At 34.6% G+C, this 27,328-nt stretch overlaps 3 protein-coding genes across 4 annotated transcripts in view; all 3 read left to right on the top strand.

Moving 5' to 3' along the window:
• The first annotated feature begins 972 nt into the window (after window positions 1–972).
• On the top strand, window positions 973–6,227 carry LOC107004950 (ATP synthase subunit d, mitochondrial-like). Its single transcript, XM_015203387.2, has 5 exons — window positions 973–1,232; window positions 2,297–2,378; window positions 4,761–4,825; window positions 5,603–5,689; window positions 5,799–6,227. Exons 1-5 carry the CDS (start codon window positions 1,062–1,064, stop codon window positions 5,898–5,900), a joined length of 507 nt encoding a protein of 168 aa, XP_015058873.1. The 5' UTR covers window positions 973–1,061; the 3' UTR covers window positions 5,901–6,227.
• Window positions 6,228–9,712: 3,485 nt separating this feature from the next.
• LOC107005109 lies at window positions 9,713–14,002 on the top strand. 2 transcript variants are annotated; one of them, XM_027913096.1, is made up of 6 exons: window positions 9,713–10,338; window positions 11,349–11,540; window positions 11,714–11,956; window positions 12,514–12,731; window positions 12,995–13,249; window positions 13,363–14,002. In XM_027913096.1, the coding sequence occupies exons 1-6, from the start codon at window positions 9,933–9,935 to the stop codon at window positions 13,687–13,689; spliced, it is 1,641 nt and encodes a 546-aa protein (XP_027768897.1). In that variant the 5' UTR covers window positions 9,713–9,932; the 3' UTR covers window positions 13,690–14,002. The 2 variants fall into 2 exon arrangements, with proteins under 2 accessions (XP_027768897.1, XP_015059093.1); XM_015203607.2 differs by having other exon boundaries at window positions 9,714–10,338; window positions 11,717–11,956.
• A 1,309-nt stretch (window positions 14,003–15,311) lies between these two features.
• Window positions 15,312–27,328, top strand: part of LOC107004723 (tRNA ligase 1) — a 30,011-nt gene continuing 17,994 nt past the window's right edge. The window contains exons 1-8 of the mRNA XM_015203045.2: window positions 15,312–15,488; window positions 16,893–17,333; window positions 17,417–17,467; window positions 17,892–17,974; window positions 19,250–19,349; window positions 21,884–21,962; window positions 22,630–22,753; window positions 24,552–24,658. Of these exons, the coding sequence (XP_015058531.1) occupies window positions 15,312–15,488; window positions 16,893–17,333; window positions 17,417–17,467; window positions 17,892–17,974; window positions 19,250–19,349; window positions 21,884–21,962; window positions 22,630–22,753; window positions 24,552–24,658 (1,162 nt within the window). The remainder of the gene's footprint in view (window positions 15,489–16,892; window positions 17,334–17,416; window positions 17,468–17,891; window positions 17,975–19,249; window positions 19,350–21,883; window positions 21,963–22,629; window positions 22,754–24,551; window positions 24,659–27,328) is intronic.

The following is a 27,328-nucleotide window of genomic DNA, read 5'->3' as shown; positions in this document are numbered from 1 at the left end:
ACATCTTGTGGTATTATGTGACTCGTCTTGGTCACTTCATCAGTATGAATTGCCACCTTTTTTATTATATATATATTTGTGTTGTAGGCTTGTAGCCCAGACTAACCTTTTGATGATAAAAGACATATTATCGATTGTTTTTTTAGTACAATTTGTATTTTTTTCAAAGTCTTTCCTGTTTATTTCCTAGAATTGTGAGCTATTCACAAAAATGAATTTGTCATATGATGCTTGTTGCACCTTTGGGGCTGTTGTTATACTCCGCACTAGGGGTGTTCATCGGTTGGTTTGATTGAGTTTTGTATATTATTAGTCGTCGATTTGTTAACATGCTAAATCGATTTGATAGTGATAAATTGAAGCAAAATAAAGACATCACTTGTTTAGTGGTACTACAGGAAAGCAAAGCGAGAATTTTAATGGAATAGTTAGAAGGGTTGTTTCTATACTTCTTGTGTTTTTTTTTAAACAATGATCAATCTTCGCTCCTTTTTAAGGAAATGTAAAATAGTGGAACATTTAAATAAGTTTGACATGTTGATAAATAACGATTTATACACTTCATTTTTTTCTCTAAGATTACAAGCAATCAAATAATTTATAAGTAACTCAAACATACCACTTGTAGAAAAATGAAACATCACCTTCGTTTGATGAAAATTGTATTCAAAATAATCACTGCATTACTTCCCAATAAAACGTACCCTTGAGAGGCCCCTACTATAGGTTGACAAGCAGATGATTCAAATTCTGACTTAGAGGCATTCGGTCAAAATTGAGCACATAGTAGCTTGGGGCCATTACTTGCAAATCGAAAATAAATAAAAATATTTAGACAAATTATTATTATTATATCCTATGCTACTTTAAAAAAAAAAGTTGAAAAAGGAAAAAAAGAAAAGAAAAGAAAAAAGAAGGGGTAAAAGTTAAAATTATTAAATTAAAATTAAAAAAATTAAAAAATTCGGAGAATAAGGGAAGCCCTTTGTATCTCATCACATTCACAGCACATCAATCACAGCCGAAAAGATTACGAAGAGAGAAGAGAAAAGAGATCGAAAATGAGCGGAACAGTGAAGAAGATCGCCGATGTGACATTCAAGGCCGGCCGGACTATTGATTGGGATGGAATGGCAAAGCTTCTTGTCACCGATGAAGCTCGTAAGGAGTTTTCTAATCTCCGTCGTGCTTTCGATGATGTCAACTCACAACTCCAAACCAAGTTCAGCCAGGTACCTCTCTATTTTTCTCTCGTTTCTGATTCTGTACTGATTGCATTTTTATGTAGATCTAGGGTTTCATTGCTGGATCTATGATTTAGGTTATTCGTTTTTTCAAGTTCCGTATCTAATATCAGGTATGCGAGTTTACTACCTGAACTATCACCAATTATCAGTTGTTTGTTCACTTTTCCTACCTGAAATATCACCATCTTTTAGTAATAATTGATAGTTGAACTATGTTTAGATAAATAGTTGGTGATAGTTTAGGCATTGATAGTTGAACTATGTTTAGATAAATAGTTGGTGATAATTTAGGCAGGAAACTAAGGAACTCGAACACCTGATAGGTAAACTCGAAAAATCCGGGACACTTTAGGTGTGTGTTTGACTTTCCATTTTTTTTAAAAAAAATTTATTGTTCATTGATGGATTGTTTTGGTGATTGACAGCTGCAAGCAGTTGTTTTTGTCTGATTGGAGATTTCTTTCAGTGTAGGGATTAGTGTGAGCTTTATAGAACTTCTGGTTTAGAGAACTGTTATTGAGCATTCAATGAAATATTAGCTGGAGGAGAATGGAATGTGTGTAAAGGATTGAATTGTGGCCCTAACTAGTTTAGGATTGAGTATTACTTGATTGATTGAAACTGTAATGTTTTTATGCTTATTTCTGGATATATATTTATATAGCTGGAAGAGAATGGATTGTGTACGAAGGATTGTATTGTGGCCCTACCTAGTTTGGGATTGAGGCATACTTGATTGATTGATTCTATCAAGAGCTTGGGCATTTTAGGCTATATATTCTTGTGCGAGCTATGGAATTGTGTTGGTTGAAGGATAAAATTTGACTGCTTGAATTGATTGTAGTATCATTTTGAATGTTCTTGTTGTCATACTTTGTCTAACTAAGCATTGCACACTTGGCGGCATGATTTGAGTTTGGTGTTTGTTGATCATTCTCTGTATCGTTACACTTTTGAGATCCAATCCTTCCTAATCTGTTTAATTTATTGTGCTTGGATAAATTTAGAGGCTCTAACGCATAAGAGATCTTTACTTCTTAATCTTGCAGGAGCCTGAGCCCATAAACTGGGAATATTACAGGAAAGGAATTGGTTCTCGCTTGGTAGACATGTACAAAGAAGCCTATGAAAGTATGTGGAATATCAGGTTTCTTTTGCGTTTATGATCTTTTTTTTTACTATGTATTCTGTGTAGTCTCTTTGGTCATAGCATCCAGCATTATAAGAGTTCAATGAATACATTGACCATAAATTCCTTTTTAGCTCATTCTAGTGAAGGCAAGCACAGGATATCTTGCTCCTAATCTTTGTTACTTTGTGTTCTTATGGAAAATAATCAAATCATTGTTACTAAATGAAAATGGTTAACCTCTTCTAGCATATTTTCTAAACACTTATCCTAAAATTCTTGTTGAAGGACTTTAATGTAGCAATTATGAGTGCATGGTCATCACTAGTACTGCTAAGGATGAATTGTTTCTGGAATGGGTTGTTTGTGCAACTTCTTTTATCAGACAAGATATCATTTTCCATCTTCTTTACATAATGAAGATTATTGGGAACGACATGTGCTTGTTTGGTTATACTTGTTGTTTGATGTGGTGCATAATTCGAAGAATATTACTATCTAGTATTGGAGCAGTTTTTTAATAAGTTGTCATGTGTCATGTTAAATTACTGGAGGTTCCAGAGTGAGGAATTTCTTTAGTTTTTAATTAAAAGTTAAATATTCTTGCTGGAGCAAGTTGGGGCGAATGTGTGTTTGAGCTTCCACAGTAGAGAAGCTGAGAAGGTTTAGAGCAATGAAGGTTAAGTGAGGTGCCTGAACTTGATGGATCCAGTTCTGCCATAATTTATCTGAAAATAGAACTGTTTCTGGAACTAACTGGTAATTAATAAGTGAAAAAAGAATCAGCCACACAAGGAATTCTTGTTACATAAAAGTTAAGTGACAGACTCACAACACCAAGTATACTCTTGAGATCTAAAATGGCCTAAGGTCCGGGTTTATCTCGTTGGTTTGCTTGGTTATGAAAAATTTTATCTTGTGTTCTACTCAGGCTCAAGTATGTATAAGACTTAATATCTTTGTGTAGCTGTCGTGTCCACCAGATGCACCAAGTTTTGGATAGCTTCGCACAGCTGTGAGAATACCTATATTTTGTCTGTCAGCATGAGGGTAATAGACTTGGGGCTCATTTCGTACAAGGATAAGAGATAACTAATCCTGGGATAAATTTTAGGATGATTTTATCCCATGTTTGCTTGGGATATCATCGCGGGATTGTAGTGTTATTTTTATCCCACATTGTCGGTGGGATTAACAATCCTGGGATAACTTGTTCCCCAACCAAATGAGCCCTTAAAAGATTATGCCTTAAGTAGCTCCGGGTGAGGGGGAGTTAAATTTAACTCTGAACTTGAGGTCATGCATAAAATCCTAAAGAACTAAAGAAAGTGAAGTATCTTCGTGGACAGTTCTGATGAATTATTTGTTTTTTTAAAAAGTTGTCTCTTTTTTATGCTTACAATTATGTTTTGGAGGTTGGACCCAAAGAAATGAGACATCCCCTCTCCAACTGCTAGGCCATGTATACAAACCTTTCACACTAGAAAACTTAGTCTTAACTTTGTTATATGGTGAATGAGCCACGAACAATAGCCGGTATAACCCTCAGCTTCAACTTTCCAATCAAAATTAATGGTATGCGCTCTAAAATTCTTGCTTTACATCTGGTTTGCTGACCACTGACCAGGTTTACAAAATATTGTTACTCCTTTTTCTTTTTTTCTTTGAACTGCTCGTTGAGTGTAATTTCATGGTGTTTGACAAGGGACTCTTGTGATTTTTTAATCTCAGAGTTTTCACAAAATGCCATAGATCTTGTTTGAAATACACACATCCTTTAGCTTTATAAGACCCTTAAATTTCCCTTATTTCAGTGACACAGGGAAAAACAATTTCAATTTATTCTCTGCTCCTCCCTACCAGTCATCTTGGCTGCTTGTTAATTTGTTCTCAGATTTTTCCACAACACAATTTTTTGGATACATAAATTTCCTTATCTTTATTTGGATGTGGTAACATGGTGGCTTGAACCCACAGGCCACAACCATCAGGTTGGAGGTGGAGGGTGCTTTCTACTTGACCTCTACCCTCTTTCATCTGAAATTTTTCTAGCAATCTTTTACCGTAATGACCCATCAATGAATATATGCCCAGCCAATCCATCCTAATTTGGGCGAGTAAGGTGAGTTACATTTTCATGGGCTAAATTTCACCTCCCTGTCTCCTGTCAATTTTCTTTGCAGTCAGTTGAAATGTTCTCTTGTTTGAACAATAGACAGCCTTCTTGTTATTTATTATTTTCTGTCACTGTTGGATCTATGGAGGTCATGCCTATTGCCTAATATTGTTTTAAAGTCTGTGATTCAACTTATATTTATTATGTTTCTTGTTCAAACTAATGTATCCTATCTTGAGTTAGTGATTTCAATAATGCTGTCTTGCAGGCATTGAGATCCCCAAGTTTGAGGACACAGTTACTCCTCAATACAAACCCAAGTTTGATGCTTTGGTAAGGGAAATCATGTTACTACTCCCCTCCCTGATAGTTTGGTCTTGTAATTTCTTCTGTTTCCTAATTATTCTGTCTCTCTGTTGATATACTATAAAATAGTTAGTTGTATGATTGACTTCGTTCTAAAATAGGGTGAGTAAGAAAGAACAAAATGCACCTGCTGTTAGTAAGGGGGGATAAGTCGTGATGGACACAGTTGCTAGGTACCTATTCTGGTGGTGAGATAGCAGGTGCCTTGTAGAATAGTCGAAGTGCACCAAGTTAAGCCAAGATACCACTATTATAAAGAAAAGGTTGTAAGAGAAGAGTCCTATCAATTGAACAATACTGAGAACTGAACCCTTTTGTGCTAATTTGAATTCACCATTGTTATAGAAAGTTGTGAGTGAGATAGAGTCCTATCAATTGAACAATACTCTGAACTGAATACTTTTGTGCTAATTTGATTTCTCTAAGATGAGTAGGCTGTAGTCAGCCACATAGAGAGGCATTCAACTGCCCCTAAATGGAACAAAAGACAAAGTAGGTTTAATGTATTAAACAAAGTGATAACAACTCATCCTACAAGAATCATCTTGTGTTTTACATGTTTCAAATGTAAATTTTTATTGGTTGTCCTCAGATTTTACTTGCAACAGGATTTATGTTCGTGTCCGCTTATGTTGTGTGCATGTTCTAAAAGTGTTGATGCTTAAATTGAAATTTCACGTTTCAGAAATATAGAAGTTTCATGTTCCAGTAATTGTTTAATGAAATTATTTGTACAAACTGCAGTTGGTGGAACTGAAAGAAGCTGAGAAGCAATCACTTAAGGAGTCTGAAAGATTAGAAAAGGAAGTTGCCGAGGTCCAAGAGTTGAAGGTGATGCAGAGTTGCCCCTTAATTTCCTTTATATCCAGTATAACACATCAATTTAACTTTTCTCTTCCTCAATATGCATATTCAAGTGTAGCTCTGTTTTGATTTACAGAAAAAACTCAGTACCATGACAGCAGAAGAATACTTCGCAAAGCATCCCGAGTTAAAGAAGAAATTTGATGATGAAATTCGAAACGACTACTGGGGCTACTAATTGGCTCCATGAGCAGTTTTCTGGATCCTCTTGTGGGGTTGGATTCTGTGAGTTCATCTGTTATTTAGGAATAAAAGGAAAGAAACAATTGTTTTTTCATTTCATTTGCTGGGTATTTTACAGAATGTGGACTGCTACAATGTACTTTGGCTCTGGTTGGAGACAAAAAATGTCTTGAGTGGCTAAGATTATCATAATTCCTTACTGAAGAAATCTAGAATTCGTCGATACTGGAATACTCACCATTCAGTGTGTATTCGAGTCTTTTCTGACCGCGATTTCTCAACATTTTTGTGGAATTTTATTTTGTGGTCTTTGTTGATGGCAGTCTCTATTTTCCAATTCCTTGCTTGCTTGTGTCAAAAGGTTATTTTTTAGTAGAGAATTTGCCAATAGATGAAATAGACTTTTGATAGTATTGCAATACGTTTGTAGTAAATATCAGAAGGGTTCCTGTAGCTTAACTGAGTCAATAAGACCATAATGCTCTCTATTTAGAATATTTTAAGCCCTTTTCTTATTTTAAAGAGTATATTATCAAAATTTCACTTGAAAATTATTACTTATTGTGCTTTTTGTGAGTTGTATATTTTAACTATATGCTATTTCTTTTACCCATTTAACTTATTACTATTTATTACTTCCACTCTCACGTCTCAACATATTTGCCTGATATAAATGCTTTTAGTGTTTTTTTTTTTGTACGAACATAAAAAGATAAAGTAAGAAATCTACTTTAAGATGTAAATTATTCTTTTTCATTTTTTTAATCAAAGATGATCTTATATTTCAAGCTTAAATTTAAAACAACGAAATCTTAAATTTTAATAGCTAACAAGTTAATTAATTCTTCTGTTATTTTTTTCAAACTTCAAATAGGTAGGGCCTAGGATTCAACAAAGTTATCATCTTAGCTTAGACTATACTACAATTATTTTTTTGGCCAAACCATACTAGTACAACTTCTCCCCTATATGAGGACAAAGCTTACCATTTTATCATGTCTAGAATTGATGAATTAAATTAGTAAGTGAATTAAGTCATGTTTTTTTCTTGTTAAAAAAATAATTAGAAAATTTATTTCTTAAAAAAACATTTTTAATGACTGAAAAAGGATGGTTGATTTTCTTATCTTGTCGTTAATATATTTTTTGTCTGGTGAAATAGTATTTGGAGAGAGGTAGATTCAAAATTTATTACTTTATATTGTATCACATCAGAGCTTAATCAATTATTGTTATCAATATTGAGCTTCATAATATATCATCTACTCATTTATTCAATCTTAAGAATAAGATGAAATATTGAATTTTCTTATGTAGGACAAAAAATCGATTAGATCATTTTTTAATATACATGTTTTAACTTCCATAGATCCTTAATTCATTTATTTGTAGTTTTTTTTATCAAATTTTTATTTTCAAAAGATTTTTCGTTGTTCGATGTTTGGTATCTGCATTGAAGCTCAAGTCATGCTACGTGAGATCTCATTCGAAAAACTCTTCCTACCAAGAATCGTGCTATTATTTGGAGTTTAAATCCAAAATATTCTATTAAAAAAGAAACAATCACATCTACTACACCATATTCTTTCGTAATCTTTTTGATCATTTTTTTACTTCACATTATTTGTGTGAAGTATTTATTGGTATATCAAAATGAGTTGTGAGATTTAATGTAATGTTTATTTACAGTCTGTGTTTGGCATCACTTATGCTGGACCACAACACCAACTAATATAATTCATTTTTTGGGGGCCAATTATTATATCATGGGTATTAGATTCCACGTGCAATTTTTTTTCCAATTATTCTCCTTTTTATTTATTTTTTATTCTTTATTAAAAAAAAGTGCATTTCTTTTTCTTAATTCTCTAATTATTATTTTCATTTTACTCCCCAAAAGTTAACATTCTTTACAATATACATTCCATTTTTTTTCAGCATGCGCCACACTTCCATTTTCATTGTTGCAACTGTTTTTTTTTTCAAATAATAATTTCACCTATATATATATTATAAGTCGTTCGATAAGGTGCCTAAAAATAATATTACATAAATATTAGTTATTAATTTTATTTATACTATTTATTTGAATATTATGTTCTAATCATGTATTATTTGATTGATATGTTAAAAATGACATGCATTATTTCATATATTTTTAAAAATAATATGTTTATGAACTCCAATCCACAAATATCGTAGAGAAGACGTAGAAAATATTTTGAGGGATAATTATATCTTTTATCATGCTAATACATTATGCTTGCAACACTAACACTTGCACTTCCTCGGTTCTTTTTTTAACTTGTCCATTTTAACAAATCAAGAAAACACAATATATTTCTTTTATCCATTATACTCTCAATTAATAAGTAAATTGATTCCTGCAATTCTATCAATTAATAGGAATAAATTCGCTATGTCAAATTATTTTCTTACTAGCTGTGTCAAGTAAAAAAATAAATAAATAAATAAGACAAGGAGTATTAGTTATGCATGTTTATATTTATTATACATAAATTATTTTGAATTAATTATGCATGAACTATTACTTATGTTTTGTTTAATTTAGTATAAAAAATAACATGCACGACATAAACGTATTTATTTTACAATGATATTCTCAACAATCATGATGAAAAATATATAAAAAAGATTTTAAAAAATAATTAAATCTTATACTAATTCATGCATTAAATTCTCTTGTATTACTAATACATAAAAATTTATAATATTAATACACGTACCTTAATACGCGATAAAATATATAACTAAATCGTAACATACTTAGGGATCATTAGTCAAATAAAAATACAAACCCCAATGCTACGACCTATTTTAGGACGCCGGGAGGAATGGTTTTGGTGGGGCATGGCGGGGACCATATTATTCTTCCATGGTTATAATATTTCGAAAATTAGATACGTAGATATCTTAATACATTTTTATCGTATTATTAAAATATTTAAATTTATAAAATAATTATTTCAAAGCCTTTAAAATTTATCGAGTACAGTTGACTTGAAGTATTTAATTATCAGCTAACACCAAGTTGAGATTTTGAACGTACACCATCAAAATTAAAGTACTTATTTGTTAACTTAAATTAAGTTTGAGTGTATTGTAATGTATTATGTTATATATACAAAAGCACGATAACAATATTTATCATTCAATATTATTTGTAGTATAATAATTGAGATCCTCCGTTCTTAATTCAAAGGTTTTGCATTTTGAGAGGGAAATTACACGGATAATTAAATATATACTAATTAATAGCTAATATAATTAGAGTTTAAATTAGTTATTACTCACAATTTCTTTTTAGCTATAATTATGTGTACCTTTCTTTCGTTTCTCTCCTCTCGCATATACAAATACAAATTCTAATATACAAATATATAATATATATATAAATACAATTTATTTCTCTCCTTCTTCTAACATACAATTACAAATCGTAACAACAAACTATAGTTACATAATTATTTTTAATGACTATTTATAAATTTTTCAAAATAAAATATGGCTTTCAATTATTTATTATTATAATATTAAATTTAAATTTAATCGAATTCTAATACGATCTTATTGAAAACAACCAAAAAAAATCAAACGGCCCCACCGACTACCCCACCCCCCACAACTATCGCCACCTCACTCTACTCCACTTTCTTCTTTTGCCGTTCTTCGTTACGTGGCTTAATCTCAACCCTTTATCTCTTTTACCTACCACCCCTTCTATTTTCCTCTAATTACACTTTGATCCCCATACAATTTTCTTCTACATAATAAAACTTCAAACTTTTTCATCATCAATGGCGAAAACAAAATCCAGAAAAAAACTTACTCCATTTCTCTCAATACATAGATGAAAATGAAAAATATATATACATTTTTTGATCATTCATACAGAGGAATCTATGCATATTTGTAGTAGTATGTATTGTATAGTGAGAGAAAGTGAAATAGGAAGAGAGAGAAAGCTCATAGTTTAGTTGTTGAAGTTCTTTTTTTTTTTTTGGTAATGTCAGAAGTCAACGATTCGTCGTCGGCATGGAGAGAAGGTGCAGATAGTGTTGTTGGTGATACTGAAGTTCGGTATAATTCGAGGTATTCTGCAGTGGGAGGTGGTTACGGAGGTGGGCCGGCGGGGGTGGAGGTGAAAGGTAAAGATGGTGAGAACTGGAAATTTCATGCCGTGGAGTTTGCTAAAGGATTTGCGGAGATGAGTGTGGAGTTTGGGAAGGGAGTGAGGGATGTATTGAAGCAGAGTGTGGTAAGAGAGGATTCGATACTTGTGAGGAAAGTTGGACCGCTGTGTTGTAAAGTTTGCCGGAGATTGAGTTTTTTGAATGAATATTTGCCGGAAGATCGCGATCCGGCACATGCTTGGAGTGTGATATTTTTTGTTCTTTTTCTGGCTTCTGCAGGTACTGTGATTTTAGCTTCTATCCTTAAGGGAATGTAGGATGAATTTTGGTGAACTTGAGCTTACAAAATTTCAAATAGTTTTGATTTTTGAAGTAATATAAAGTCATGCTCTTCCCCTTATTAGTTGTACTATTACTTAGTAGTAGCTTAGTCTCTTGTTCTCCAATGTATATTACTATATGTTGCTTCATTTGCCTTGTATCTTGTTATTTGATGTCATAACAGTATTTCTTCTGAGCCGTTGGAATAAGCAAGGTCTGCATACAATCTAACTCCCGTGGACTCCACTTGTGAGATCACACTGAGTATGTTGTTGAGGTTGGTTTGAAGTTAGGCTGTGCAACATGGTGTTGCTTTAGTTATCTGGATACTGAGATGTTGTTAGTTTGGATCTGAAAATGGTTTTAGGACTTGTTAAATTGGTCCAAGGGGACAAATTCTGGCCACAGTTGGGTTTGTAATGTTACAAGTTTTGAATCTTTAGTGGTTGTGCTTGGCCTTTCTTACTCATTATTTACTATGTTGATGCGAAAAACAAGACTTATAGGAGTGCATTTAGAAACCATCCTGCTTCTTGAATTCCGAGGGGTGGTAAAATGGGAAGAGAATAATTTACATTATCTCAGCTTAGAGAATTGATTAATCTCATTTGACTTTTATAAGTCTTTGCTGGTTATAATTTCAGAAACTACGTTATTCAGTTGGTGAGAGATTGTCTAGAGGGTTGTTTCTCTGACTGTAGATTTAGAGAACTTTGGTCAGGGGTCCGATATATGTGGACGGAGAAAGGCTTGTCTGCATAAATCAGTCATCCACAGCTTCTCCTTTCAACTTTTAACACCCGAGCTTGTGAAAATTTGATTACTGAGTGGGTTGATAATTTGGCACCCTTTAATTGTTGATCAACTCACCTATGTTTGCAAATGTCCTCATTTTCTTCAGACTGGTTGCTCATGTTTTCCTTTCTACACCTCTACTTATACAATTACTGATAAAGGCTAATCTACAGTGCTTATTGCAAGTAATGATAATATATATCCAACTACATCGGTCAAGAAAGTGTGTGTACATCCTCCAAGTGCTAGTCGAATTTCGCTTCCAGACGGTAGACATTTGGCTTATCAGCAGCAGGGTGTTCCTGCTGAGCTGGCTAGATTTTCAATGATTGCTCCGCATTCTTTTGTCTCGTCTCGGATTGCAGGTATTGTACTAATTATTAACCGTTAAACCTTTCCAATCAATTCTATGTATCCGTCTTCCTATTCTCTGCTTTCACCTCGAACAAACAGAGATTAAAGTGGTTAATTTTGGCAAGTCAGTTATACAAGCTTTTGCATGTGTATTAATGGTGTGTGTTTGTCTCCCCAAAACAAGCAGGAATACCTGGCATTAAGACTTCTCTACTGCAAGAATATGGTATTCGCTTGGTAACATATGATCTTCCAGGATTTGGAGAAAGTGATCCTCATCCTTCCAGGAACCTTGAGTCATCAGCCATGGATATGCTACACTTATCCTATGCAGTCAATGTCACTGACAAATTCTGGGTGGTGGGATTTTCAGGTGGATGCATGCATGCTTGGGCCGCCCTTAGATACATCCCTGACAGGATTGCAGGTAAAAGATGGTCTTTTTCTTTGTTTTTACAAATTGTTTGCCATTCCGTCTCCAGTTCACATGCAAGGTTCCTTAGAGAAATCATTCTAGCCACCTAGCTGGCTGTTGTCAGCCTGTCAAAGTCAACGTGTTTGATGTTTATCACCGAGAGTTGGAAACTGTACAACTCTATAGCATCTTCTCAGGGGAAAATGGACACAATAAAAATTGCCCAATAATAAGAAGTATTGACCAAGTCTATGAATCCTGCCAAATGAGTGATACACAACAACTAACATAATGCTTATATTAAGAGAAGTGCCACAAAGGCCTAAACATACTTTTGCAGTTGGAAAGGTCACTAGTCTGCTACAGTGGGTGAAAGAAGGCCTCATGATACTGTTGATGCTCTTTCTTGATTCTGGGTCCTTAGGGTTCTTCAAACACTTCATTGCACCTGTGATTTATGGCGAAGATTTCAAAGCCCCATTATTATCTATTAAACTCAACATGCAAAACAACATTTAGGTTCGTTTCATATTCTCTCAGTTGAATCTAATTCCTAAGTGGATTTGCAGGTGCCGTCATGGTCGCTCCAATGGTTAGTCCATATGAACCAAGAATGACCAAGGAGGAGAAAAGTAAAATGTGGAAGAAATGGACAACAAAGAAGAAAAACATGTATATATTAGCTAGGAAGTTTCCAAGACTACTTCCTTACTTTTACCGTAGAAGCTTCCTTAGTGGAGTCCATGGCCAGATTGAAACACGGCTTGCCTTGTCTCTTGGAATAAGAGTAAGTAACCTTGATGCTTCACCAACAACTATGAAATAGTGTAACAAGAGTTACACCGCTAAATTGATTGTGCACATCTTATTATTATTCATGAATGAAACAAAGCTAAAGAGAAATCAAATCACGAAAACGCTGTTTACCCTTTATTTGTAGTTAAAAGAAGAACATTGTTTTGTAAGAGATTCTGTGGAGGTTGAGTGGCTTTGGTACATTTATTCCCAGATCAACATTTGCCTAATCGACAGAATGGCTAACCTTTCCAGGATAAAGCTTTGCTGGAGCATCCATTGTTTGAAAAGTTCTGGCAGAGAGATGTAGAAGAATCTGTTCGACAAAAGAATGCAAAACCATTTGTAGAGGAAGCTGTCTTACAGGTTTCCAATTGGGGTTTTAGTCCTGCAGACCTCAAAGTACAGAGGACACGCACTGGGAAGGGTATTATGCATTGGATTAAATCTCTATTTGGTCAAACAGACGAAATCTTGACTGGATTCCTTGGTCAAATACATGTATGGCAGGTTAGTCACATCCTCCTTTACCTGTTTTCGTTCCCCTTATTCAAGATAATTCCTCATGATTTATGAACATATTTACGAACAACATGTGTAAAGTAACCAAATTTTATCATCAGGGAATGGAAGATATGGTGGTACCGCCATCCACAAGTGAGTTCTTGCAGCGAGTCCTACCAGATGCAATGGTACATAGGCTCTTATACGAGGGTCATTTTACTTATTTTTACTTTTGTGATGAATGCCATAGACACATATTTAGCACTGTTTTTGGAAATCCTCAAGGACCTCTTACCCCAGAACCAGAACCAGAACCAGAACCCGATCAATCTCCCATCCAAAACGATGACATAGAGATGCAAGATACAATTCTGGGTGATGTTGCCACTGATGAAGAAAATGTATCTATTGTAGTTAATCCTGATAAAGAGGATTACATCGACTAGCTTGGTCGCGAAGATTGTCCAACTGTCCATTATCTATATGGTCAGTGTAGTTCCTTCCTAGCTTTGTGAATAATACGAAGCATAGATTACCTAGGAGGAAATAGTTACAGGAAAGATCAGTTATTAATACAATTTTATGTAGTGTCTGATCTACTTATTATTATTACAAGATCACAGCTATAAAGATGAGAGTCTCATTATATTTTGATTAGGCTGGGTTCTGTTTACAGTTACATATTTTTCTTTCAAACATTTTTGTATTAAAAGGTCCAAGAAAGTTTGGAATAAAGGACATTATTTCCACTGTTTCTAATTATGGTGTACTGAATGTTGAAAAACTATTATTTTCCTTGGCTGATATTAGAAGGTTCGAGTTTGGGTACGGAGTTGTCTTTGTTAGAGAGCGATTTATCCTATTGTGGAACTTTTTTTGTGCGAATTTGGATTTTATCAAGCTTTTAATGTGAGTATCGAACAACGGTCGGAAAAAAAAGAAAAGAATGAGTCAACTAAAAGAAAGGTAAATTTTATTGATGAATGATGAAAACATGCCACATTCACACACAAGAATGAATCAACTAAATTAATGATAAATCCTTGAAGCAACTCATGTTATAAACTTCATAAATTGCAATATTTTAAAACCATTAAAATCTTTTTTCTAGCAAATGAATCATTAATCCCCTCTGAAACTAATAAAGTTGCTTTTTAAAAAATTACTAATTTAAACAACGAAGATAAGACAATTATAATCCTTTCTTATTAAAAAGGAAAAGACTCAAATATGTCATCGAATTTTCAGAAAAGATTTGACTCATTTATGTCATTATCGTTAAAGAAAAAACTCATTCATGTCATTATTTTTTACCAGTGATTTTGTAAAACCATTTTAGATATGTGACCAATTATAATTCGGCAACGTCATTAATTTTTTAAATAAAAAAACCATAATTTTGAAAAAAAATTGACTTAATTTTTTTTAATTAAATAAATTGATGACGTGACCGAATTATAATTGGTCATGTCATCAATTTTTTTAATAAGAAAATCAAAATTCTGAATAAAAATTGATTTTTTTAATAAAAAAAATTGATAACGTGGCCGAATCAAAATTGGCCACTTGTTAAAAATTGTTTTGCAAAACCACCATTAAAAAATAATTGCATGAATGAACCTTTTCTTTAACGATAATCACATAAATAAGTTAAACTTTTAACTAATGATATAAATAAACCTTTTTTTAAAATTCAATAGCATATTTGAGCATTTTCTCTTATTAAAATATGAAAAAGTAATGGACAGAAAACTAACAAAGTCGGGAAGTTTTAGGTTTAGTGGATAATTTTGTTCATTTTCACTAAATTTAATGGAAATTACTGAAAAAAAAATCTCTTATAATTAATTATAAATTAAAATAAAAGAAATATTTTACATCTATAAATTCTTTTTTTCCCCATTATTTACACATTTTTAATAGTTTAAAGATATTTTTAGTCCTTTTTCGTATATTGTAGTGTATTGTATTGTGTATATGGAACCCAATTGGAGAGTGCCGGTTCCCCCTGAAATTTTCTGGCTTCTTATATATACAACAGTTGAGTCTTCCTTTTCTATAGCACTGAATGTCGGTTTCGCATAGGATCGTTTACTCTTTCACTGCTAAACTCCATCTCCCTCACAATCTCTCTTCTTCTTCTTCTTCTTCCTCATATTTCCCTTCTAGAATCTTCTTTCGCTTTCAATCTCGTTCCCTCACACACAGTACCTCGCTATTCTCTTCACTCATGCCAAACAATCAGGTATGTTATTACTCCTTTTATCTCAATTTATGTTATACTTGTGTATTGAGAGTTGATTAAATGTTAAAAAAAATTATACGAGCATGTTAATGTGATGGAAGAATTACTTTTTAAATGTTAGGTTGAAGTTCACCCAGTTTTGAATCTTTGAGAAATGAAAAATGTTGTGTAAATTGGAATGAAGAGAGTATGATTTTATGTACTTATTGGATCATTGATGTAAGTTTTGATATTGGTTCGAAATATTTAATTTTGAGATTGTATTATAAAAAGAATGATTTTTTCTCCACATAAATTGGGAGGAGGGACAGAGGGAGTATTACATTTGTTGGGTTATTGATCAAGTTTTGATATTGGTATGTTGATCTTCTCTTTTGAGTTTTTGGGTACGATTCTTTTCACATAAATTGGGAGGGACAGAGGGTATATTGTCCTTTTTGTTTTTGTTTTTGGTTCTGAATGTCCAATTTTGAGATTGCATTCTAAAAGAACGAGTCGATTCTGTGATAATCTTCGGTGTTGTCACTATGATCTTTTTGGTTAAATTTTAAATATTCTAATTCCTCAAATGCACATGGAAAGGTTGAGCTCGTCGCACGTGGCTTGCCTAGTGTAGTTTACCTCTCATGTATAGTTTGCGAGCTATTGCACAAGAGCTGGGTTTACCTTTTCCGCACCTAAAGGGTAGTGGCTGCGGGTTCCCTTGTCATAAAAAATAATAATTAGGGAGTGGTATAGCTGATTCAATTAGTTCAGGATTGAGGGATAAATTGTTGTAGTTTCCTTAACTATTAATCTTGGATGTTGCCGTTACTATCTTTTTGGTTAATTTTAAGCATTTCTATTTCTGTGAATGCAAATGGAGAGAGACATATATTGAAGATTGGTATAGCTGATTCAACTAGTTCGGAATTGAGGGGTAATGGTTGTTGCTCCTTATGTGTCAATATTTTTCATTAAGAAATCCAATAGTTTCTTGAAAATGGAAGTCAAATAACTACTGGCTAACTAGGAAGGAGAGTTAAACACCACGGTGCAGTGTGTTCTGTTTTGAAGCTTTATTCTTGTTTTGTGCTTATATGATCACCAAAGCTAGAAATGCCTTTTTTATATTTGGTTCGCTGATTTTATCTAAATCTTGCTACTTCCTAGTGGAGTTTCAGACCATGGCAGTTGTGTTAAACCTTTTCTTTTTGTAATTGTTTCTCTTTGTGACATCATCACACCACCTTACATGTGTGCTTCTTGTGCCACTACACGTGTTTGTAGTTTAGTTGATTAGGTGGGACTGAGATAGTTGTGGAGTATGCACTCTGTCAATCTTTTTCTATCTTTTTTGTTATGTCTGTAAGTGCATCTAAAATTTGGATCTAGTTTAATAAACTTTAATTTTCTGATTTGCAGAGAAAGGGCGGTTATAAAGAAAAAAAATGGCAAGTGAGAAGTTCCAATAGGGTACCAGGTTCGTCTTCAAATGTCGAACCTGCATCTCCTGCAACTACTGGAGCCATTGCTGACCGTCTAAATTCCTTGAATATTACTGAAAGTGGTGCACAGTCTAGTGTTCCAGTTGCATCTCTTCAGTTTGGCAGCGTTGGATTAGCACCCCAATCACCTGTGCAGCATCAAAAAGTCATCTGGAAACCCAAGTCATATGGAACAGTGTCTGGAGCCCCAAAGATTGAAGCTGTAAAAACACCAAATGAACAAAAAAGTGCTCTTTTGAGCAAATTATTTAAGGGTAGTTTATTGGAAAATTTTACTGTAGATAACTCCACATTCTCAAAAGCCCAAATAAGGGCCACTTTCTACCCAAAATTTGAGAATGAGAAATCAGATCAGGAGGTAGTGATCTCTCCAACTTCTCTTTCTCTGAGGTTCATGACACTTAAATGTGGAAATTCAAGCATTGTAGTATGGTTTTTCAGATTAGGACAAGGATGATAGAGATGGTCTCCAAAGGCTTGGCTACGGTTGAGGTAGGACTCAAGCTTGTTTGGCTTTTGATGTTATGCTAATTTAAATTCCGTTTTTTCTTTTTATTGAGAAGGTACATTTTCCTTGAACAGGTCTGATTTTGAGTTAAAGTTTACCTTACAGTTCTCGGTCCTTCATCAAAACATCACTTTAGGAAGTTAGATTTTTTTTGATAACCGAGAAATCTGTCTGTGACCCGCCCTTTGGACCAATCACATCCTTCTAAACTCGGTGGATAGTGCGCCCGCCCCTTACCCTAGGAAGTTTAGATTTTTATAAGATGAAGGCACCATTTTCACTACCTTGGTCGTTGTTCTAGCTGGGGTTATCTAGTCATAATCTCTTTTTATATTCTGTTCTTCAATTTTTAGAACTTGTTTCTTATAGGTGTTTTTTATGCTGCTTATGCGGGAGCTTTTTTTTCAGGTCTCTCTTAAGCATTCTGGATCTCTTTTTATGTATGCTGGGCATGAGGGTGGAGCATATGCCAAGAATAGCTTTGGAAATATGTATGTTTTGCTTATTAGTACGGCATATTTTTTTGGTTTAAACATGTTCTATTTTTTTGAAACTGGTAAATGTCTATTCCTCAGCATTGAGGACATGCTGAGCACCATCAAAAAGTGTTAGATAAAATAAAAATAAAAAATAGAGATCTTGATAAATCTACAAAAAGATCTATATCCTCTAAACCTACTTCTTTACATCAAAACTAGAAAGATATTATACAATTCCATCTAACTTTCTAAATGAGATTAGATCTATCTTCATAACGCATCCCATTTCTCTCTCTAAACTGTCCACCAGATGCATTGTGGTATGATCCTCCACCACTTCTTTTGACTTTTGCTGCCTCTTCTTTTCATCTAGCAGCTAAGCAAATCTGCAGTATGCTCCAGCATTATCCAACCTGTCTTTGTTATGTTGAGAAATAGAGACCAAAGCTGTGCTGTAAAAGTGCTGTGTAAAAACAGATGACTAACATTTCTCGTTGCATAAGAAGCACCTGGAAACTGTAATGGCCCTCTTTTTCTTCAAAACTTTTTGTGTCAGGCATGCTCTTTTAACCACCAGCCAAGTAAAGCATTTTACCTTGGTTGGGGCTGGACTGTTCCATAAGTTTCTCCATATTTTTTGTTGCCCTCTATACTGTACCCTTGCTATAGGAGGTAAGGTCTATGTCCCCTTCTTATGTATTTCTATGTTGTTATAATAAACATGGTTTAAAAAAAAAAGTAGTTGAATACCTGCACGCCACCATGTTCTGTATACAAAGATTATTGGTGTAACTATTGTTTTTTTGGTACTCTTAATTGTACGCTCAGTGGTTGTTGGTTCAAACTATCTTGTCGAGTTATGGCTGTGCTATTGTTAAAAAGCAATGGAGCTCAAGAGTGACTTCATATGACATTCATCTTCTGCTTTGTAGTGTGATAAACTGATCAACTACATTCTTGATGGTTTATATTGTGCACTGATGCTTCTTATGTTGTGCAGAGAATGATATAGGCCTGCGGGCTATGTTGTTCGGACTCTTCAAAATGCTTCCCTGGGTGCACATCGGATCCTCCAAAAGTAGTGCATTTTTGGAGGACCGACTTGGGTGCGGCAACTTTTTGACGAGTCTGAACAACGTAGCCTGTGGTACCATTTACAGCAAAATCATCCATTCTACACTTTCGTGGCCTTCTATATTGTTGGATCATCTATTACCTGGCAATCATTATGGTGGTTAAACTCTTTGAATCTCAACTAAGGCTTGCTGTAATATTTTCATTTTGTAGCTATACTGCCGTTGGTGTCTTTGTTCTTGGACGGATGTTTCGTGAGACATGGGGTACTCAAGCAAGTAAGAAGCAAGCAGAGTTCAATGAGTTTCTTGAGGTATTGAACTAAATATTAGTCCCTATGTAGGAGAATTCATAGTACATACTATATAAACATTGCTGATTCTTTCAGTTCAATGTTTTCTGATCACGAATGAGCCTCAAGAAACTCATCAATGATAAATATAGTCTGAACTAAAAGAGCTTGCTGCTGTACAGTTTCAAGGAAGACTTGGTGTAGTTTATCTGGAGAAAATAAATATGGCGTTTAGTTTATTTTCAAAAACTTCAGCTTTGTTCAACCTCATGCTTTTTTTTTTGAGAATGATAACTTTTTTTCCTATTTATCCACAGGTATACTACATCAAAGTAGCCCCCCTTCCAAAAATATTACAGACTAGACTGACTCCATTTGTGCTTTTTGTCACAAATAGTCTATAACATCAAAAAGTTCTTCTGCCTATACTAAAACTTTTTGTTTACACCAAAAATAATAAAGAGCTATACAATTCATCTTGAAGTTCTGCAAATTGTTCTTCTTTCCCTCAAAACATCTTTGATTCCGTTCTTTCCACACTGTCCACCATATACAAGCTGGGACAATCCTTCATCTCTCCTCCTTAATTGTAGTATTACCTATAATGATCCAACAATCTGGAGTTGTGCTACCTCATGCACTTGAAAATCCTCTTTATCTGACTATTACAGAAGTGATTTTTACTGTTTTCTTCCTTTGGTTTTTACTTCTTGTAGTTTTTGTCCCTCAAATTTCTTGTCTTTCCTGATCTCCTATCTTGTTCTATCTTTTTTCTTTCTGGCCTTTATTCTGTTTTTTTTTTCCAAAAGAAACAACAACAGGATCCTCCTTTCTGTTACGATTAACAACAACATCGACAAGTCACTGTTTTTTATCACATATAAACTAGACAATCAAGTCAAGCAAAGCCAACCTACATCCTTTTGCTAAAGTTGCAGTAGTATGCCAGTGTTTCAACAAAGAAAGACAAGTATCAAAACTAAGTGCTAATAAATTGGAGTTGATAGCCTCAGATGTATACACGGACCAGTATCGTCTGTTTGATGTGCAGAATTAATTGGATTCGCTGACTGATTACAAATTATATGCGTGCCTATTGTTTAGACCAGATGGAGAGTCCAACCCTGTTTTTCCGTACTTACGCAAAATGTTATATAGTCATAAAATTAGATTAAAAAGGATGTGCTGCCAAAGACTGGAATGGAGTCTAGGATTTGTCATCATGGACAGAAAAATTTCTGCACCTTCACCATCATTTAAACACAATTGTCCGTGTGTAGATGAATCCATATAACCCAGACAACTGAAACTTTTTGTAAAATGAATCCTGGTGATCATCTAGTATTCCTTAACAAGCCTCGGATCTACAGGGTTGACACAAAAAGGGGAAAGTTTGAAAGAGTTTGTTTGATCGAGAGGAAGAAAGTGAAACCAATATTTTGGGTGAAGGTAGAAGATAGTTTCTTAGTTGATGGAAAACACATCCTCAATGGTTCAAAATGCTATAGAATATGGGTGAAGGATAGAAAATCGTTGGATCAAGTGCTTCTGGGTAATAGCTTGTGTGGAGAACTTTGAGCATGAATAGGGTATGCAGCGATAAGCGAGGTGGAATTGGATTGGGAAAAACCTAGTTTTTGTATGAGAAAAAAGAACAAAAAGAAAAAAAAGACCGCGGATTAGCTTGATAACATGTAAAGCCAGAAAGCTATTCCCATGCTTGTCGGAGTGAATGGCAAGTTGGCAACCATATCCTCTTTTTTGATCTCAAGAAGTGAAATTATCTGCCCCCAGGGCTTTGGCCAGTAGTAACCAGATTTGTCTACTGACAAAAGTGTTATTTAAAGGGTATACGGGCAGACCCATTATCCATTGATTTTCAAATCGTGACTATGCCCCACGTAAAGTTTCTCTGGTTAGTAAAAAGAGAAGTTTGAGAATTAGTCTATGCAACTAGGAGTTGGGCACTCAATTCATTTCTTAAACAAATTCGAATTTCTAAACTGTGTCGAGACCAGAACCAAACTGGCTTTTCCAGGATTTTACCTAACTATGTTACTCTGTAAAATCATTGAAAATGTCGACGAACTTGAATACTAGGAGATGATGGTTATTAGAGAAAAAAATAATAAAGGAGTCTGAGATGAGACTTTAAAAAGTTCATGGGATTTGGTAAACCTCTATGTGTGAGCAGCTGCTTGCAGTAGATCTTGCACTAGATTTCTGGGGGAATAGTTCTGTTCCCTATATTTTAAATTTTGATAGTGCAATCATTTTATTGGTGCGATCATCTCTTTAGTGTGGTTGACTAGGTTGCATACAATCACTGTTAAGATGACATCACTTTGTTGGAACAATCACCCCTGAGAATATTACTAGGATGTAATTTTCAGAGCATTATCCATTTCATCCTCAACTGGTGTTAATTTTACTCTCTTGCATCATTTTTCATTTTTGACTCTACATTTTGTCACTCTAGTGCAAAACCATTGTGAAAAAACTCTTGCTATGACTTCTTATAGAAGACCCAAATTAATAAACCTTGGATGTTGCAGCGCAATCGCATGTGTATATCAATGGAGTTGGTCACGGCGGTGTTGGGGGACCACGGACAACGCCCACGAGATGATTATGGTAAGGTTTCAAAGGAAGCCTAACAATTCCATGAAATTATATCTTGAGAGTTGTCATATTTCTTCAGTTCCAAAAAAATAAATATTTGCAGTTTCAAAAAAGGAAGTGGTCATATCTCTTGGTTTCAACGTTCCAGCCTGCAGCCTGGCGCACACCTTGATTAATTCCATGGGTACATGTTACCTCCCACTAGTACGAGGTATCGAGTAACTCTGTCCCCCAAGGCTGGGACAGATGGGAAGAAATCACCTAGTTTTTTTGCTTCCAATGGGATTTGAGCCTGAAGCCTCATCTCCGCAACCCACTTTATTGACCACTAGGCCACACCGTTGGGTGCTCTTTAGCATTTGAAAAGAGTACTTGACTATCTTTTTGGGTGAAACTGGCTATGTGTTGGTCTTGAGAGATGACAATATTAGTTGTGTTGAACTTTAAAAACTTAAGGATCTGTAGGCGCTTTCTGTGTAGGAGAATCCTTCATAGTTTTGGAGGCTACATGAGAACGTGGATTTATGTACAGTCAGAGCACCACATTCTGATTGTCCAAAATGTACTTGTTTGTTGGCAAGGTTGTTTGGTCATGTGTTTGTAATTGACTGTTGCGGCTTGCGACATCTATCAGATTGCCACCTTTTGCTGATACTTTTTCTGATCTTTCTTTGAACAGCGGTTGTGACTGCAGTCACGGAGTTGGGAAGTGGAAAACCAAATTTCTATTCAACTCCCGATGTAATTGCTTTTTGCAGAGAATGGAGATTACCAACAAATCATATATGGCTGTTCTCAACAAGGTATGCGTTTAAGTGTGTTCTGGTTTCATTCTTATTGTGGAAAATATTTGTGTCACAGTTGATACAAGCAACCATTGGGTTTATGAACTTTTAGTTTGGCAGTTAAAGTACAGCAATATGGAACTGACTTGTGGCAGGAATATTGTAAAGAAGTTAACAGGATATTGAAGGTTATCTAGCAGCTGCAAAAAACAAAAATATCGAGGATAATAAGTAAGACTTGAAGTATGTTCGCCTTAGACATGGATCTTTTTTGTAGTATAGCAATGTAAACAGTAGGGCATAGGAGGAGTAGGTCTATGAATACTTGCTAGTTTCCCGAAAGAGCAGAATTTATAACCTCATAGCAGCAGGTTTGCAATAGGAGTTGGCTAGCCAGGTATCACTTTGAGGCCCTGTACGAGGTTGACCGTGAGTAGCGTAAGAACAAAAGCTGTGAGACTATTGGTTGATGAACAGTCCCATGCAGCATGATGGTTTTTTGCTGTTGATACTGGTTATGGAGCTATTCTTTATGCTATGTTATATGGCTGTTCAGATACAAGTACTTCAAATCTTAATAGTTTTGGTGCCTTTTAAAGGACTTGGACAATGCAGCCATGTCTATGTTGCACTCATTTGACACAAGTCCATCAAGATAAATCAAAAATGAAGAGTACATATATTTTAGCTATAAGAAATGGAAGTTAGCAGTACACCAGACTTTTAAAGGACATACATTATTTCCCAAGAAATATGCTGGATGTGTTGTATTATACCAATTAAAGGACATACATTTAAAGATATCAAGATGCAAATTGTCTTCGGATTCTTGTTAGTGTTTTACTATTATGAGTAGTAAACTTCCTTTCTCTCAGTTTGTAACACTGTTCAGGAACATATGCCATAGGTGCTTGTAACTACAATTTCTTTCAACCTTCAAGGTTAACCTAGCTACGTCATGTTGCTTTGGTTTCAAATCTTTTTTATATGGTCATTATTTTATTGATATAGATGAGATAATCTGGCGTAAAAATAGTATATTAGAAGTAGAAAGTGCCACACCAAGATATGATTTTCCACAAACCAGATCCAAGTTATTTCCACACCATTTGCCATGGCAATAATTTAGAAGTGCTTCACTCCTTTCTCAAACTTTTTTCGAATATACTCCAAGCAAAGTAAATTGTTTTCATGTTTCTCTAATTCTTTGCTTTAATGATATTTTCTCTCACTGCCAACCAATCCCCCCACAAAATAAATTGTGGGAGCTCTAAGAAACCACTGCCCTAGTAAATTGCGCTCAAATTTTCTGTCCTCAATATTCTATGGTAGAATGAGTTCACTGAGAAGAAGAAACTGTTTCAGTGTGCCTACTTCGAGGTGTTATGAGTCATCTGTGTATTCTCTTCTTAGATAGCTCAAGAAGAGTATTGAATTCCCACACCTACTGAAATACAGCAACTTCTTCTGATTTTAAGGTCTCAGCAGACTTGTCATTTCCCATAAATGGATACCTGTGAAATGGTCGTCAATTTTGACAAAGTATACACAAGATAACAGGCTGTTGGGTGTTTGTCGCTGGCTTCTGTGAAAAGCTAGGTCATGTGGCAACTCTAATACCCATTCTGAATGGCTTTCTTACTAATTGAAGATGGTAGTTTATCCATTTGTTTGTTCTCGGTGTCAATTTCATTGGTGATTGTTCCACACTGCCTCTTTTCCATTAAAAAGAACACATAAAATTTGGGTATGTTTCTTTGTAATTGGAGTATGAGAAACTGTCTATTTCTGAAGATCCCTTGGTTTCTGTGTGAAGGAAATCAGTTACTTCCTTCTTTGCTGCGTTTGATGCACTCTGTGAGGAAGGTACAGCAACCTCCGTTTGCCAGGCTCTTGCTGAAGTTGCTGACATTTCTGTACCTGGTAAGTTTAGCATTGTGCAAAACATTATTTGAATTGTTCAACTGATTTCACTTGATTGGTTATCTTTTATGTGACTTCTAATTGTTTTGGTTAGGTGGTTTGCCATATGAGTGTTTTCTCTTTTACCCTCCCTCCACTGAGATAATGTAATTTAACCAAGAGTGGTGCAGAACTGCTTGGGACATTAGTTTGAACTCTTAAAAAGTGGAGTAGGTAGTTAAAAAAATATGTCAGATGATCATCATTATGTAAAGTTGTTGTTATTAAGATGTCAGATGATCATCAGGATATAATGTTGTAGTTATACTAATGTATGTTGCTGCACTTCTAGAGAAGGAAACGGTTTTTAAAGTAATGAAGTAACTTGTATTTAAGTAATCTGGAGGAAGAGTTTGGTTGGATGCAGTGCCATGCATATTCCAATTTCCTTCATATGCCATATTGTCGTCAAGGCACCCATAATCGACCAAGGAAATCACTGCTGTAGAGTGCTGTGATTAGCAGGGTCACATAAGACTTAATAATGACATACTATGCAAGATTAATGTCAAGTTAAGTTTGCAAAGTTTCCTTGACATAATGAGGAAGAATGTGAGTGTTGGAATCTCATATTTTCTGTTTGCCAGCGATACATTTATGTTAAGTGATGCAATAATTTTCAGATGTAATGTTTGAGGCAAGTGTGACTCATCATAGAATATCTGTTTGATGATTAATTGACATAGTATGAAAGCCTAACGGAGGGCATCATACAAATGAACAAGTATGTAATTGAAGAAGTCACATTTGCTTATTTGAGAAGGTCAAAGATATGTTTAGCGGGGCAGTACTATATTTTCTTGAAGGTCTCATTCGGATACACTTTAATCCCTCCATGTTATATGTTATCTTTATCAAGTATCTATGGTTACACCAAGAAATTTGAGAGTCTTCAATAAGGAACATTTTCTGAAAACAAATGCCGAGATGAAAATTTCATTATTTACTAAAGGAGATCACATCTCCTAAGAAAGTAAGGGGACCAAGAGTAAGATTTGAGGGGACTCGAATGTGGATACGAAGATTCAACACCAATAAAGGAGCACTTTGCAGGATAGTCACCACAAATAAATACAGAATTCAAGTATATAGTAGATACAAGGAGACTAGTACAGTTTCTAGAGTCTTCAGATTTTTCGCTAATTAATCTTGATGTAGCTTGTAATTATGGCCTCATTGAATTTGGAATCAATACAGATGTACCTTATAAAAATAATAAATAATACAGAATTCAAGTAGGTGGGAGAGAAGAGAAGACATTAGGATGTATTACGGGGGAGGGTCATGGAGGGTATCATTTTGATGAAAGGTGAAAATGTTATCAAAAAAAGGGCATGAAGGTGTGGTACATGGATTGGTGTGGCCACGACCTCAAATATTCGACTATTTGAGGCATACCGATTTTAACCATATCAATATCAAACTAGAGACCGATGATTGTTGCACAACTACATCTACACAAAGTATAGGATAGAGGATCTTTTTAAGGTTTGTGGAGCTTATAAGACATTTGTAAGATAGGTGATTCAAGAATTTCAACCAAAAAATATTTAAATTGGACCACATAGAGGTGTAATAAACAGAGTGAACAGTTTTTTCTTTACCAAAATGCTTTGAGGATATGTTTCTATACATGGCTAGCTGTGTAATGAGCTATTCATTGTGAATATAGATTTGTCTATCGGCTTGTCCTATGTGTTGGGTGTATATTACGTGGTACTTGTACTTCAAAACTTTGTTAAATTCCCATGTATTTTGAGTAACCTGTGTGAAGACCTTTAGTCTTGTCACACCCACTAAAAACGAGTACGTCAAGGAAAATGAAGGATTTAATATGACGTTCTCTTCTTGCATATGAGAATATGAGTAAGATATCATATATTATAGGTGTAAGAGGAGGAAGAAGCGGTAGATTATTTACCTGTCTATTACTAAGTTACATGCAGATTGGGCCCATTGGGGGGATATTGATTTGGATCTCTTCTGGCTGCTTATGGAGCCTGAATTTCTTCAAATGTTTGTTTCTTTTCTAGGATTTGAAAAGGTAGAAAAAGAAAAAAACGGAATTTTTTCTGTAGAAACTAGAAGACCTTGTTTTGTGAATTTTCAAGCACCTGAGGTGTTTCTAGTTAATCTGAGGTGTTTCTAGAGAAATATGTTTTTTTCTAGATTTTCTTTGCGTAAACTAATATTTAGTACAACAATCAGCTTATAGAAAAAAAAAAAGAAGGGTAATAAAGGTCTCGTGCGAATTTATCTCTTTATTGTGCTAGCTCATACATTTACTTTTTCTATCCCTCAGGCCTTTGCTTTTGGTACAACTCGTCTAAGGTTTTACCCTGGATTTTCATATTATGTGCTTAGATTCTCCCTTCACTCTCTTTTGCTCTTTAAAGTCTTTATCTCTATCATCAATTCTTGCCCTCTGGGTATGTCGCCAAATTCATTCTCCTACTGCAGACAATTGTCACGACTCATCTTTTTCTGTTTACTTCTTTCAATGAGTAGTTTCATTTGTTTGTTTCCTTTATGGATCTCTAAGAGCATTGTCGTGTTGTTAAAAGCAAAATGCTTCATGTGCTTCTAAACTTTGATTGCTGCTAAAAGCTTACATCCCTTTGGGAAGTGAAA

The sequence above is a fragment of the Solanum pennellii genome, chromosome 11 (assembly GCF_001406875.1).
Source record: "Solanum pennellii chromosome 11, SPENNV200".
NCBI classification, from domain to species: Eukaryota; Viridiplantae; Streptophyta; class Magnoliopsida; order Solanales; family Solanaceae; genus Solanum; species Solanum pennellii.
This window is presented reverse-complemented; position numbering and strand designations above follow the sequence as displayed.